Consider the following 13,930-nt stretch of genomic DNA (forward strand, 5'->3'; position numbering starts at 1 on the left):
CCGTAATACAGGAATCCAAACCAATGGATGACATCATGAATGCTATGTCAACTTCTTTTATACAAACATTCTGATGTGACAAATGCTTTAAGAAGGAATAACAGCATTTCAAACATCCTTCCAACTCAGTGTATTACAGTTTAATCCATGTTTCCTCGGATTTCTTACGGCTATGAATTCTCTGTTTGTACCAAGTGTCACCAGAGTCTCCAGGCACTAAAGTATATGCGCGGTTGTCTCCTTTTAAGGAAATGAGGACTGTGAAAGAAAGAGGTTTCATAAAGATGATTCAGGGAGAGATGGAAAAGTGAGGCTATGGCTGGCTGGTTGGTTATTAAACAGTCTGAGAATCTGAGACTAATACCACATGACGGTGATCACACGTCGTACTCCAGGTTGATGCGAGCACAAGTTCCATCGCGGTCATCTTGTGTGTAACCGTCAGAGCAGTCAATCGATGTCCCTCCCTTGGCTTAAGAAGCGGTTTGATGTGTTCAGGTTCGAGGGAAGGACCATGCTCCGTGTTAAACCTGGCAGCTGCAGCTTTTACAGTGAACATCTGTGGCTGTTTGAGAAAAAGGGCGAACACCGAGTTTTGCCTTTGGTCAACCATGGTCCTTGTTAAAAACCACATTAAATGAACATGCTTTCTGTGCCAGTTTATGTGTCACTGTCGTAGTGGTTGAGAAACAGAAACAGCCTTGTGTCAGTGTGCACAGAAACCTTTTTGAGGTGGTATTCCTGTCCGTTAACATTCTGCTAAATATATGTAAGTTGCAGACTGCAAGATTGATGTGAAAAGAAAAGATGTGGTATCTTTTCTTTTTTGTCTGAACTGTTCCCTGCACCATTTCTTGAATAGTCACCCAGGCATTTTTCCAGTAATTACAATACCAGAACAATCCAACTAGACCTAAATATATCTGCCCTCCCAAATATTTCAGTTTGAAACTTTGAGCAACGGACACTTTAAGGGGCCTCAATGAGGTTTGGAAAAGTTAGTCTGCTTATTATCCATGATCTTTATGGTAAAGTTTTGCTGAATATCAAATCATTCGATCAATTCCATGCCCTCCAAAATGTTCGGAACCTCCACGTTTTTGATGGCGTGATGGTAAATCCAGTTTGGGAGTTTTGGGGCTAAGAATTAAACCTATCAAAAACATAACCGCAGATGTATATAAATGTTAGATTAAACCAAATTCCAAGTAAGGAAGTAATCATCATGCAACTATAGAAAAAAACATAGCTTCCGAAGCTGTAGACTCTTTATCAACTTGATGACAACGACCAGTTTTAATATCTCTGTCGATAATAAGACGATGAATCAATGAACGGATCATTAATTACCTGCTGGATGTGTTTTCCAGCCGTGCAAAGGTCTCTGAAGTAGCAGAAAAACTCAAAGCTTTGTCATTTCCTGTGAGGCCTCTGCATCCTCGTGACATGGTGTGATCGTCTGAACAAAGGAAATAATCAAGCTTTTGTACCTTTGCTTACCTCAACTCATTGTAATTCAGACTGTTATTAACATCGGCCTTTTTCTGGAGGGTGCAGAGCCCCGGTGCCTTACGGCTGCGTCATCATCTGCTTTTAATAAAACAAAACTTAAATCATTTTCCAAATGCCTCGGTAACCAAGCGTGCAGTGCAGCACTGCAAAAAAGGCATGCATTATTCTTATGAAAGTGAAATAAATTGGCTAAAATCAGTGTGCATGTAGCAGAACTACCCGAGAGATGAACTCCACACGGGAGCCCTCGTCCGCCTGGTGAGTGATGGACGTTTTCGAGCGGGTGGGATAGTTTCTGTCATTCTCTTCATTATGAGCTGATGACAGACAAAGCTGTGCTCGTGTTCGGATACTCCACCTGCTTAAAGGTGAAGGGTCCGTGGTATGCACTTCCAGGAATATTAAGTGATCTTTTGACATGCCTCAAGGCGGGCCTAGGTGGGATTTTGAAACAGATGGGGTGTGCTGCTTCTTTACGGTTCTATTGCACATCCGTGTGCCTCTGCATAATGTTGCCTGTAATTACAGAGTCAGGCTTTGGCTAATAGTCTTCCTCCGAGACAGGAAGTGTGGGCTGGCTCAGGAGAGATAGAGCGAGATGAGAACATCCTGATTAGGAAATCACCATACATCAAATGTCTGTGACTTGAATTTGCTTCTGGACATGCACCACGCAGGCCGTTGTGCGTATAAAAAGGCAGAAACTGTGGTAAAGTTTGTCGACGGTTTGTTTCATTTGTTGAGTCGTCAACACTCCGTGTCTGCTGCATAAACACGCTGAGGAGGAGTTTCTGTTTTACATGCTGATGACAAGCTAACATCTCTGTGGTTGTTTGCACTTGTGGTCAGGCAGATGTTTTGTGGATGTCTCAAGCAGATAACCAGAATTGTCCTGAGCCAACAGATTAGCATAAGATTAGAAAATTAAACTGGAAAAATTGAGTGTGCAAGAGAAATGATTTGGATACAGTGACAAGTGTAAACACCGACGTAGGGTTGGGCAATGGCGTGTTCTATTTTAAATACGGTCGATTCTATCACCAATTGTTTTACATATTGAGGTTAAAAAGATGCATATTCACGGTGTTAGGAAACTTTAAGTTCACCAGCGGCTGTGTAGAAAAGGAGACATTGAAACTTTTTATTCCAGCTGTGGTTAACTGTAATGATAAAGCTAACTAGCTAAAGATGATAAATATGCAGGTAACGTCGTCACAAGCCAAACATTCAACTTGATCTGGTTCGCTTTCAAGAAGTCTGTGATGGTCTGTTGTGCTTCAGCTGGCACCGGGAGGCACATTCTTCCGAATTAACTCATCATGATTTCAACTTCCAAACATACTTCAGAACCAGGACTTGGAGATTTTGGATCAAGTAGCCTGTAAAACAAAGGGTGTGTCTGATTAGATAGTACACATTTGTTATTCCAGTGCGATTAATCAACGTTCAGGACATTCAGAGTTGGATCAGATACATCAAACTTGATGGGGACCTCCCTTCTCTTCACGAGCATTCACGTCTTGGTTTGGTCTTGACATCACGCAGTCAGACCTCAGTTGACCAGGAGGAAAACTCATGGTCACTCTTCAGCTGTAGAGGAACTAGCATCTCTAACTGGAGACCTCTGTAAAAAAGCCACCCCCCCCCCCCAAAAAAACCCCCAAACAAAACAAAACAAAACAGTGTTTTCCTTAATTGCTCGGCGCTGCACGTGAGTTGGATGTAATGACAACCGGCTGGAAGTTGATGTAGGGCTCCAGTGTACAAACACTCGCTCACTCTGCCTGTTTCCCAGCCGCCACTCTCAAATATAAGGGACTGTTCAGGTTTTTTTTTTTCTTTTTGAAGAGTGTGTGTGGTCTTCGCAGCCTGACACTGCTGTACCTGTGTGTGTGTGTGTGTGTGTGTGTGTGCTTTTATACTTGTCTAAAGGGCAAGGCAGCAGAATACTTGCTTTTGTTAAACTTCGGCATCATAAAATCCTCCTGTTGTGCTGCTGTTTGCATCTGTCCTCTCGCTGTTTGTCTTTAAGAACAGACGCAGTGCAACTCTCCCTACAAAGATGACCCAGTGTCCTTTACCGGGGACGAGGCTGGATGCTAATGTGTGTCATTGTAGAGCGGGTTGAGTGCATCTGGCTGCAGGAACAGCTGTTTGTCCTGAGCGGTTTTGGCATGCAGGGGTGCGGTCTAGGGTCAAACCCCATTGCACATTGTTCTGACCCAGTGTACTTCTGTGGTGGCCTGGTTATGGCTGAGACGACCGGCCTGAAAGTGTGCTAATTGCATGTTTGTGGCCAAAGGGAGGCAGCGGTAGATTTAGCCTCGCAGGGAAATGGATGGGTTTTACTGCATTTGTAACCCATGATCATTGTGATGTTTAAAATGGGCACATCTCTGTTTAGCGCCTAAATGGGTAACAGAAATCCTCTCGGAGCCACAACAGTGAAATCTCCCTCCATTGTTTTTTTTTTTTTTTTCTTCGTGTCAGCAAAAAGCAAAAAATAATGTGAATAGGAAGAAAAAAAAGGGCTGTAATTAAGGCGTTCTCAATTTGGACAAATTGTGCGTATTAAAAGATTTATACACGTGTTGTGAAGCTGCTTATGTTCTGCTGAGTTCTGGCAAAGTCATTTTTTTCAAGAATAGAAATCTAACACCTTTTTTTTTTCTTTGTCTCTTTCTGTCTTTGCAGTGGAACCAGCAAACCTCTTGAAGATTTTAGATTTTCACAGTTTACCTGAGGGTGTTACAAGAACAACGGGTTTCTGCTCAAATAGGAGGTCATCACAAGGTCCAGATGTGGCTTACCGAGTATCCAAAGACGCCCAGCTCAGCGCCCCCACCAAACAGCTGTATCCAGGTGAGTTTGGAGCACAATGTACCTCTCCTGACACTTCTTGTAATTTCTATTTTCTTTTGTTCTCTTTTTTTTTTATTAAACCTTTATTTATAAGATTAGAATCCCTTTTCTCCAAGGTCAACTTGTTCAAGCGGCAAAAAAAAACGGAAAGTCAGAGACACAAACGTAGACAACTAACAACCACTGGAATCTGCAATAACAGAGAAGTTTGTGAGTCTGTTGTACATCATGGAATCTTCCTCTAAGTCTTTCATTTTAGATTTAAAAGCATTTCGGTTCCCTGAGTTTAAAGTGCAACAGCTTCCATGCTACAGCCGCTGAAAAACCTAATTTTCCATTTTGATACTCTGACTTTATTTACACTCTTACTGTGCACTTGTTGTCCTATCCAGCATCTTATTATCACACAGGCTGCTGCTGCAGCTCCAGCCAGCTGGCCAGCTTCATGACCTTTCACCCCACCATCACAGTAAACCGGGAAAATAATGGTTAAACATGGCAGGAGAGCAATTTCCTTTTCTCCCATTTAGCCTAGTCTTCCCCCCCAGGTAGCCGTTTTACAGGCTCCTATAACTAGATTATTTATGTCAACATGATATCTTAGGCAGGGTGTTCCTGCTGTTTCACCCCCCTCCCCCACTGTGTTGTTTGCCCCTCCATGTACTTGTAAACAATAATCCACCACATCTGGACTTGAAGAGTTAGTCCCTCTGGTTAAACACAGATATTTAACCAGAATAATGCTGGCTAATTCCTCCCCTTGAAAACACACAGCCGATTCGTGAGAAATCTGAGAATATGTGATGCTGTAGGAGGAGCTGGACATGGAGACAGCAGTAAAACTCGGGGCTGGTGGAGGGGAGGGAAGTCTGGGGTTCCACTTTAGCCTTGTTCTATTGTGCTGACGTGGCTTTGGGTTTCTGCTCTATGCTGTGGTGCAGTCGTACTCTCCTCTCTCTCCGGCAGTCCCTCTCTCTTTATTTTCCCTCGTGTGCTTTCATTTTTTCCCCCCTTTCTCCCAGACTGCATCTGCTGTGGAGACATGCTAAGCTCCTTTTCGCTTTACCTTTTAAAACCATCTGTGAATCAGATGACCCGTCTCTGAAATGATAGTGATTAGCCTCCCTGTAGCTCAGAGATGCTAAAAAAGAGCAGGGATGTGGTCGAAATGCAGGGGGAAAAAAAGAAAAGTAAGAAGTCCTTAAGGTTAGATTGCTCCTCCATCCCACATGTTGCACTAGCCTGAATGGACCTTTGATCCATGCTGAAACTCTTTGAGGCTTGAAGCCGATCCACGGAGCGCCTGTGGCCTGCATGTCATATCATGTTCCCAAATCAATCAGAGACTATTCACTTTGAAGCTTTGTGAACTCTCATGAGTGCGTGTGTCAATACACACACTATAATTACACACATGCTACTCTGGCGCTACATAAAACAACCCATCTTGGAGGAGTTCATTACAGGCACCTCATAGTCTTAAGGTGCAAACAGAGTAACTAGCTGCCTGTGGCTTGAAGGACTTGCAGGACTTGCGGGACTTGCAGGATGTGTCTGAGATGCGGTCCATGTCTCGCCCCGACAAGAGAACGTACAGCTAATATGTTCCAGAGAGTGAGATCATTTTATCCATTTCCTTTTCCCCTTTAAGTACATTTGCTACTGCGTTATGACTTTGGCCCACGGCCTGGAGCTACAATTAGCCTCGATTACCAACAAAGCATCCTGCCTCCTGAAGGTAAAAACATGCGACGTATAGAAAACAAAAAGCGTGCAGACGTGTGTATTGTCACGGTGATAATGTGGGTAATGAAGCACAATAGCTCTGATTGAGAACATGCTGGCCGGTGACCCTGTAACCACAGACCGTCTGTGGTGATGTGTTGGAAAAGAGCAAGTGCAGACATGGAATCATTAGGCAAACACGTGGAAGGGATGATTCATTTGAAACTACTGAGGTGCCGAAAACAGAGGACTCCTTTCTTACCTTTATTATGTGAACGAGGAGTGAAGAACGCCAAATGGACCAGTTGGCCCTCTGACATTTAGACCGCCTTTTCCCCACGTCTCAATTATCTGACGTGCCTGCTGACTCTCTGTATCCGTATACGATGGAAAAATTACACGTATGAACACATAAACAGATTAAATTTGACACACTTCTCCGGCTGATGCTTTTACAATAACTTTCACTTCTGTTTATGCTCTTTAACATAAAGCAGAACTTCAGAACTGCGAGGAAGACGAGTGCAGCAGCCTCTACCTGCTCTCTGGTTACTTGGGTCTTGGCGGGGAACTTGTTGTGTGGACTGTTGCGGCGAGATGGCTGGAACATCTGTTGCTGCATGCAGTAAAATTCAAATAGCTGAGCTTCTTTCACAAGCTGCAAAAGCAATAAAGGTCCTGCTATTTGGCCCAGACTGAAATGGCACATCCAATTGATTTCATAAAGCTTTGGTCAGTGTTGGCAGTTACGCTGAGGACAACCGTTTGCTTGTTTTATTATCAAAAGGAAATATTTTTATGCATAATATTTTTTGTGGTAGTAACAACCTTAAGGCATAAAAATCACAATAAAGAATGAGAAAATGATTTTTTTTTTTATGACTAAATACATGAGTTGCAGCATAGTAGTGAAGTACTGAAGGATTCAAATGCAGGACTGAGAATCTTGAAAAAAAGATTCAGTCTCCAAAAACCAAAGAAAGCAGAAAGACTTTGCTAAGGGGAAGGCCATCTGGCTCAGGGAGCAGACAGACAGACAGAGGAGACGGTGAGACACAGACACAGGTGAATCACAGAAGGGCGGGGCTAAAAACAACAACACGGGAGCAGGAAAGATGAGGGCATGACGTGGATCTGAAACAAGAGGAGAGTCAGACGCCACACTGGAACAGCAAATGCTTCAAAGGTGCAGATCACGACACTGCAGCTAAACGTCATCGTCTACATTTCATTTCTTTTGAGCTGGACCTTCTGTACCCTGAACCCCAGCTTTCCTTTCCAGATTTCTATTCTTCTATGAAGGCCATCGCTGCATGCAACCCACACCCATCCTCCTCTCTATCTCCATGTGCATCATTTGTTGCCCCCTCCCTTTTTTTTTTTTTTTACACACCACCACCAGACAGGTACACTAGTTGTCTCTGCAGCTACGTGCAATCCCACTGGAATGCTGCTTGTCTCAGACAGGAGGAGGGTTTTGGACACGGCGATGATGGAATAACCAATTACAGGATGCAAGGCTTTGTACTCCGTTTACCTGCTCGTATGCACGCTGACTGATGGTAGGGAGGAGGCCTGTGAGCAGGTCTGTACCCTCCACCGTGTTCCTCGCCATTCTGTTGTTTCAGTCAGAAAAAAGACGTCTCATCCTTTGAGAGAAAAAGTCCAAGGAAAATACAAAACTTTCTTGATTTAGATACTCAAAACTGGTTTACCTCATATATGAAATGCCTCTGTAGTTGGTTATTTAAACTAAAGGAAACTGATATGTCGTGCCCGACTGCAGCACATTTATAGGAGACACTTACGGTTCAGTTACAGCGATTACGCCCCAGACACGGTCCGTGTTCAGGCCAAATACTTGTCGTTATCTTGGGTATGTCTTAAAGTCTGTGACATTCCCAGACCTTTTTAGTCAGACACGGAGGGTGCTGCTGCCAGTCTAAACTCCAGGGCTCCTGGCACCACAGCCTTTTTAGCCCCACCATGTCTGGACACCTAAAGGCACCCACACACCCAGTCAAAGAGGAATGAGCTATCGCTCATCTGGTGGCCCAAATGGTGGTTTGAGAGAGCATTCCAGAGAAACCCGAGCTTTTCTGAATGATACCCCCCTCCCATCCCTCACAGTTTAGGCTAATGAGGAGGGCAGATGTGAGAGGGCTCACAATCTTTCTCTTCTTGCCCTTATTTTTATATTTGACCCACCCCCACAAAAAAGATGGACGATACGCCAGTCTGCATGAAGATGGCATGGAGGATGCACGCCACATTTACATTGTTCACATTTTTGTTTTTAAAAAAAACAACAACAAAAAAGTTGTCTGAAACCAAAACAGACTGTCTCATTCCTTTCCTCCCCCTGCTTCCTCTACTTCTGTGTCATGGTGTCCCTTTCATCCTTCGGTTGACCCTTGACCCCTCCACAAACAGCCTGTCCTGAGCTAACGCTGAGTCATTGTCTCCTTAACAGACCAGGCTCATGTGAAACTGATGTTTTGATGAACTCATCCGGTTCCTTTTCTCTCGTCTGAACACTCTGGTTTCATAACACTCTGCCCACTGAATTCGGCCCTCACACCTCCGCGTGTGGAGGCGTCGGAAGGGTCGTGTTCCGTCTTACATCACAACTGTCAAATAAAACGATGTTTCCGATTTGATGCCAAGATAGATTTTGGAAGGGGAGCACAGCCAAGGCATGATGTGAGGGTGATGAAGGAATGATAGCAGGAAGTCTCCCCTGATTGTGAGTTATGAAAGGAATTGATTTACATGAACCACAATAATCCACCTATTCCAAATAATTTCATTTTGAATGTTTCTTTAATTCGTTAACATGCTACAGCGCTCAGTCTGGCTCACGATTAAAAATGTACACCAACATGATGGAGCTCCCTCATGTCAGGAGGAGGTGCTTCCTGCAGCTGGTAAGGACACCTCCTGGGTGCCACCCACTGGAGGTATTCCCAGCACGTCCGCCTTGTGAGAGGCCTCTCTGTAGAACCACAACAAGCCGAGGGATTATTTATATATACCTCATATGGCTTGGGAACACCCCCGGGGTCCCCTGGGAGGAGCTGGAAGAGGGAGAGGGATGCCTAGGCTACCCTGCTTAGCTACTGCCACCAGATAAGAGGCAGAAAATGGATGGATGGATGACTTTCCCTTTAAAATGTGAATGTCATCCTCACAAAAATGCGATGTTTGCTTTGTGATATAGTGCTTCTCCTCTCTTCTCTTCTCTTCTCTTCTCTTCTCTTCTCTTCTCTTCTCCACACTTCAGCCTTCCTCACCACATTCCTACTGAGGTGTGTCTTTTTTTCCTTCCCCCCATTCCACAGGTTGTGATTGGCTATCTAAACCACAGTCATTCCAATATAGCTTTTCTCGGTCTGTCTCCAATTATTCGGGGAAATGGCAGACGAGTAAAGGGGCTTTGATGGCTGTACAAGGTGCAACCAAACCGCCGCAGCCTCCAACCCTGCCTCTCTTTTCCGGTCTTCTGGAAATCTCTGCACGTACTGAGCGCAAAGAATTGCTGCAGGAATCCGACTTTGCTTATATTGAAAATGAGGCATATAGCTAATTTGTCATAACAAAAGTGGTTTTAATAAAATCAGATTGTAGCTGCTTTTGCTTAAATGAAGATGAGAAAGATCTGCTTGCCTGGAGTGTCGTCTGACCTCCTCTTCAGAGGCAAACAGTCTCCTCAAAAAGCCTCTTTCTGGGGTCCTGAGAATACCCTGCTAAGGAAATATGTCGTGCAGATGTGCCCCACACTTCTCTAAGATGGAGGAAGTAGGTGCGGTTTGCCTACATCTGCAAAACTCAAGCAGATGTAAGCAAACTCTGTCCTTTTAATATCTAATCTTCTTCTACATTTAAATTCTAATTATTTTGCGTGCATGTGTGTCTTTAATCATTTTTCTCTTCCTCTTCTCCAAAACTCAACCGGAGCACCTCAGTCTCTGTTTAACAGATCAGCTGTGGAAGGAGAGGAGAGGAGAGGACGGGTCTGAAGGGTAGTTTAACAAACTCGCTCTCAGGAGGATCACATGCTTTTGTCATTATGCTTCTCCTCCTGTGCTCTGCTGGAAACGCTCCACTTTGCACTTTGGCTTCTTGCTCTCTGCCCGTGCTATCCTCTTACAGTTTGGGCACTTCACAAATGTTTCCTTTCACCTATTAGATCTCATCTTCCCGATTCTTCCATAATAAGCTACTCTCACTCGCCACTTTATCTGGTGGATAATGCAGCAGAATACAACAGCCCTTTCACAAGCATTATAATGTGTAGTTTTGTTTCTAAATCTCTTTCAGAAAGGTGTTGATTTGAAATGTGTGGGGCTGTTGAGCTAAAATTGAGGCAGTTTAGACCCCATCATTGCGTTTTCCAGGATATTTAACATTTCGTGAGTCAAGTGCTCACAGCGAGATCTCAAAAAAGACATCACTCGGAGAAACTGATTCAGGAAAACATACGTTCAAGGTCTAAAACATATCATGTGTACCAAACTGTTCTCAAAGGAGCTACGTTACTCTCATAAGACCCTCATATGCACCTTTAAACTTTTCAAATTTGTGGGGAGGTTATCCAGAAGTGCACTTATATATTTCTGCAAATGTGGCTCACACTTACAATATTCAACGTGGCTGCAGTGTGTCCCTGACTGGACCAAATGCGTCGAGGGATGCTTGTACTTTTACCTGTTAAAAAGCCGTCCAATTGCAGTCCAAGCTCTCAAATCCTGTTTTACACCCAGACATAAACAGCGGCATGTGGTCCCTCACATTGATCCGACTCAAACAGCAGCATTCCTTCTTGTGGGACACAATATCTTGAACAGAAAACACCACATTTCATTCATTTGGTCGTTGCAATTGTGAGCACTGCTACTTCTAACTCTCCAAAACATGTCTGTCTTTTGTCCACCCCTTCCTGCCAGGTGATGTATTCCCTGAGGATTTTTCCATCATGGCCACAGTGAAGCCTAAAAAGGGCAGCCAGTCCTTCCTGTTGTCCGTGTACAATGAACAGGGCATCCAGCAGCTCGGACTGGAAATGGGCCGTTCTCCTGTGTTCCTGTACGAGGACCACACAGGGAAACCCAGCCCCGAGGACTACCCTCTCTTCAGAGGAATCAACCTAGCTGACGGAAAGTAGGTGCATCTGTTGGCTCCAAGTACATCCAAATAAACCATGAACAAGAGTAAACAAGCATCCTTCCCTCTAATCAGAGTCTAGGAGGATGTGTGAGGCTTTAAGGTGTTAAATCTCTAGTTGGTTCAATGTGTTGCTACCTGAGCCAGGTGTGACACACACACGCGCGCACACACACACACCGGTTTACTTGTGATATAGTAGGTTTCATCCCTCACACTTGATGTGGATCACCTTGTCCTTGCATGTGTGTATTTGCTTGCAGCATCTGTGTGGACCAATAGGAGAAAAAAAAAAAAAAAAAGAGCAAATTTGAATTTGAATAACATAAAAAGGGGCCCTGGACCCCGTTTGCAGGTTGTTAGTGTTCTGCTTGTAACACAGTAAGCGTGTGAATTAACTTGACCGCCTCTTCCAGGTGGCATCGAGTGGCCATCAGTGTGCACAAGCAGACCATCACCCTCATTCTGGACTGTAAAAAGAGGACCACCCAGAAGTTGCTCCGAAGCCCCCACCCCATCATCGATACCAAAGGAATTATAGTGTTTGGAACTAGAATACTTGATGAAGAAGTCTTTGAGGTAGGTCTGATGGTATTACTCTGTAAGCAATGTGGAAGGTGCACCCGGGTACATGTAGTACTTTGGCGACCGTACTCCCGCATACGCCTGCGCTCCAGCGAGGAACTCGGAAATTCCGACTTTCGGGTTCACCCCAGAACACATTGTATTTATTGTACGATAAGACAGGCTTTTTTGTGTGAACCGAAAGTGCAATAAAAAGGAACAAGCGAATTGAGTTATAGATTTGAGAACTGATTTGTTTTTGCAAGGCTGTACTTAACAAGTCTGCTTACCGTTCCTTTTTATGGATAAAATTGAGGCTTCAATTTTAAGTCCTCAACCAAATGAGATGAAAGCGATGAGGGTTTCTCCTTTTTTTTTTCTCCGCCGTCTAACTACAGTATAGACACATGTGGCTGTGGTGAAAATGATGGTCAGTCTCATTTGGCGTGCAGCGGCGTACGTGGGGATGGCGGTGGCAGCCACATCCTCCGTGTAGCCTTATGGAGCCCCCTCCATCTGATCCCCTAACCTCTGCCACCCACTCATACACAATCACAAATCAAATCTAATTTAAGGTGCAAGATATTCCACAACGTCTAAACATAATATCCCTCAATTCCAATCTGGTTCTGCTTTTTTTCTTTTTTTCTTTCTTACTTTTTTTTTTTTTTTGGTCCATCTTTGCGTGCTGATGTTTTGAAGCTTTCCCTCATTGTGGCTACAAGGCAGTTAAAACTGACTTCTCTTGTATTTCTTTATGTGGTTCTGGAGTCTGAATTGGCTACGTTTTTGTTTACAGAGATTTTTTTAACTAATGATGACAGGTTTTTTATTAGAAAGAGGAATTTACTTCATTTTTTCATCTTTTTTTTTATGAGTATAAAGTGGCAGGAGATGAAAGATTAATCAGTCTTGGAAGCCAAACGGGCTTCAAGATGTATCACAGCATTACATACTTCTGCTTTAACCTAGTGTGACGGATGCTTAATTAGTTTGAATCGTGCCTTAAACAGGCATTTATGTGGATATTTGTGCCTTTAAAACATGACCTCTTTTAGGGACACACACACACACACACACTCACACACACATATACATATACATATATACACACACACTCACGCACACACGGTATAGTGTTGTCTTTGTCCCGTCTACGTTGTGCTTGTTTAAAGGAGGATTAGTCTCTGAGGCTGAGGCCCTCAATAATAATTAGCAACAGAGGCTGACTGATGTGACTGATGCTGAGCCAACTGACCTTTGACCTCGCCGCTGCTCGGCGAGAACAGACAATAAGAAGAAATATGACATCACCGCCTTCCCACAATCCCCACTGTGGCTCTGCCAAGCCATAGGAGAGTCAGATATATGATGTGCTCACAAACGAAAACCAACACCTGAAGTTCATGCCCTCATTCAGAAACGTTAATCACAGCCTTGGCTCCAAAGCCATGTCGAAGGAGTTTCCAGCCCCATGACCACCGAAATAAAGGTGTAACAGAACGCAAAACATTCCAAACACGTCCACATGGAATCATATTCTTATATTTCGTAACCGTTATGATGTGTTTAATTATTCTTTAATTAAAGCAGATTTCCTGAAAACAAAGTCTGTCTTGTGACCCTCCGGGGGGGATAGAGAGCCCCACTTTGGGAACCCCTGTTGTAGCACATCTGCTAAAATCAGAATCAGCTTTATTGCTTAAGTATGCACACACAGCAAAAGGACGTACAGATATAGACAAAGACAAACAAATATTGAAATGGTCTTAAGTGTCTCTGTGTAATATAAACATGGACGCATATTTTGTGTGTAAAACAAAACACCAGTTAAGTGACGAAATGACGGAAGGGCAAAGATGACACAGCGTGCAAAAATGTGTTTTAAATATTAATGATTCCACTTGAGGTGGGTGGACGCAGTGCTGTTCATTAACATGACTTTTGAACAACAGTTATAATAATGACATGGAGTCTTAAGAATGAATATGCTGCTAAATATAGAGAGAATATTTTTGGGTGCGGTGGCTGCTCCATGTTCCAGGTTTTATTTATAAGGCTTTCCAGTGTTCCTCGCACCTCCCACGCGAGTCTGAGATAGCAT

The 13,930-nt window shown here is 43.8% G+C and overlaps 1 protein-coding gene across 3 annotated transcripts in view; it reads left to right on the forward strand.

Annotated features, from left to right (window-relative positions):
* Positions 1 to 13,930, forward strand: part of col5a1 (procollagen, type V, alpha 1) — an 80,954-nt gene that overhangs the window by 15,218 nt on the left and 51,806 nt on the right. For all 3 annotated transcript variants that reach the window (XM_086188115.1, XM_086188118.1, XM_086188116.1), the window contains exons 2-4: positions 4,207 to 4,374; positions 11,046 to 11,259; positions 11,679 to 11,841. In XM_086188115.1, the coding sequence (XP_086044241.1) occupies positions 4,207 to 4,374; positions 11,046 to 11,259; positions 11,679 to 11,841 (545 nt within the window). The remainder of the gene's footprint in view (positions 1 to 4,206; positions 4,375 to 11,045; positions 11,260 to 11,678; positions 11,842 to 13,930) is intronic.

Source organism: Aulostomus chinensis, chromosome 19 (genome assembly GCF_037954235.1).
Source record: "Aulostomus chinensis isolate RoL2024-O1b breed Wild chromosome 19, RoL_Achi_v1.0, whole genome shotgun sequence".
NCBI lineage: Eukaryota > Metazoa > Chordata > Actinopteri > Syngnathiformes > Aulostomidae > Aulostomus > Aulostomus chinensis.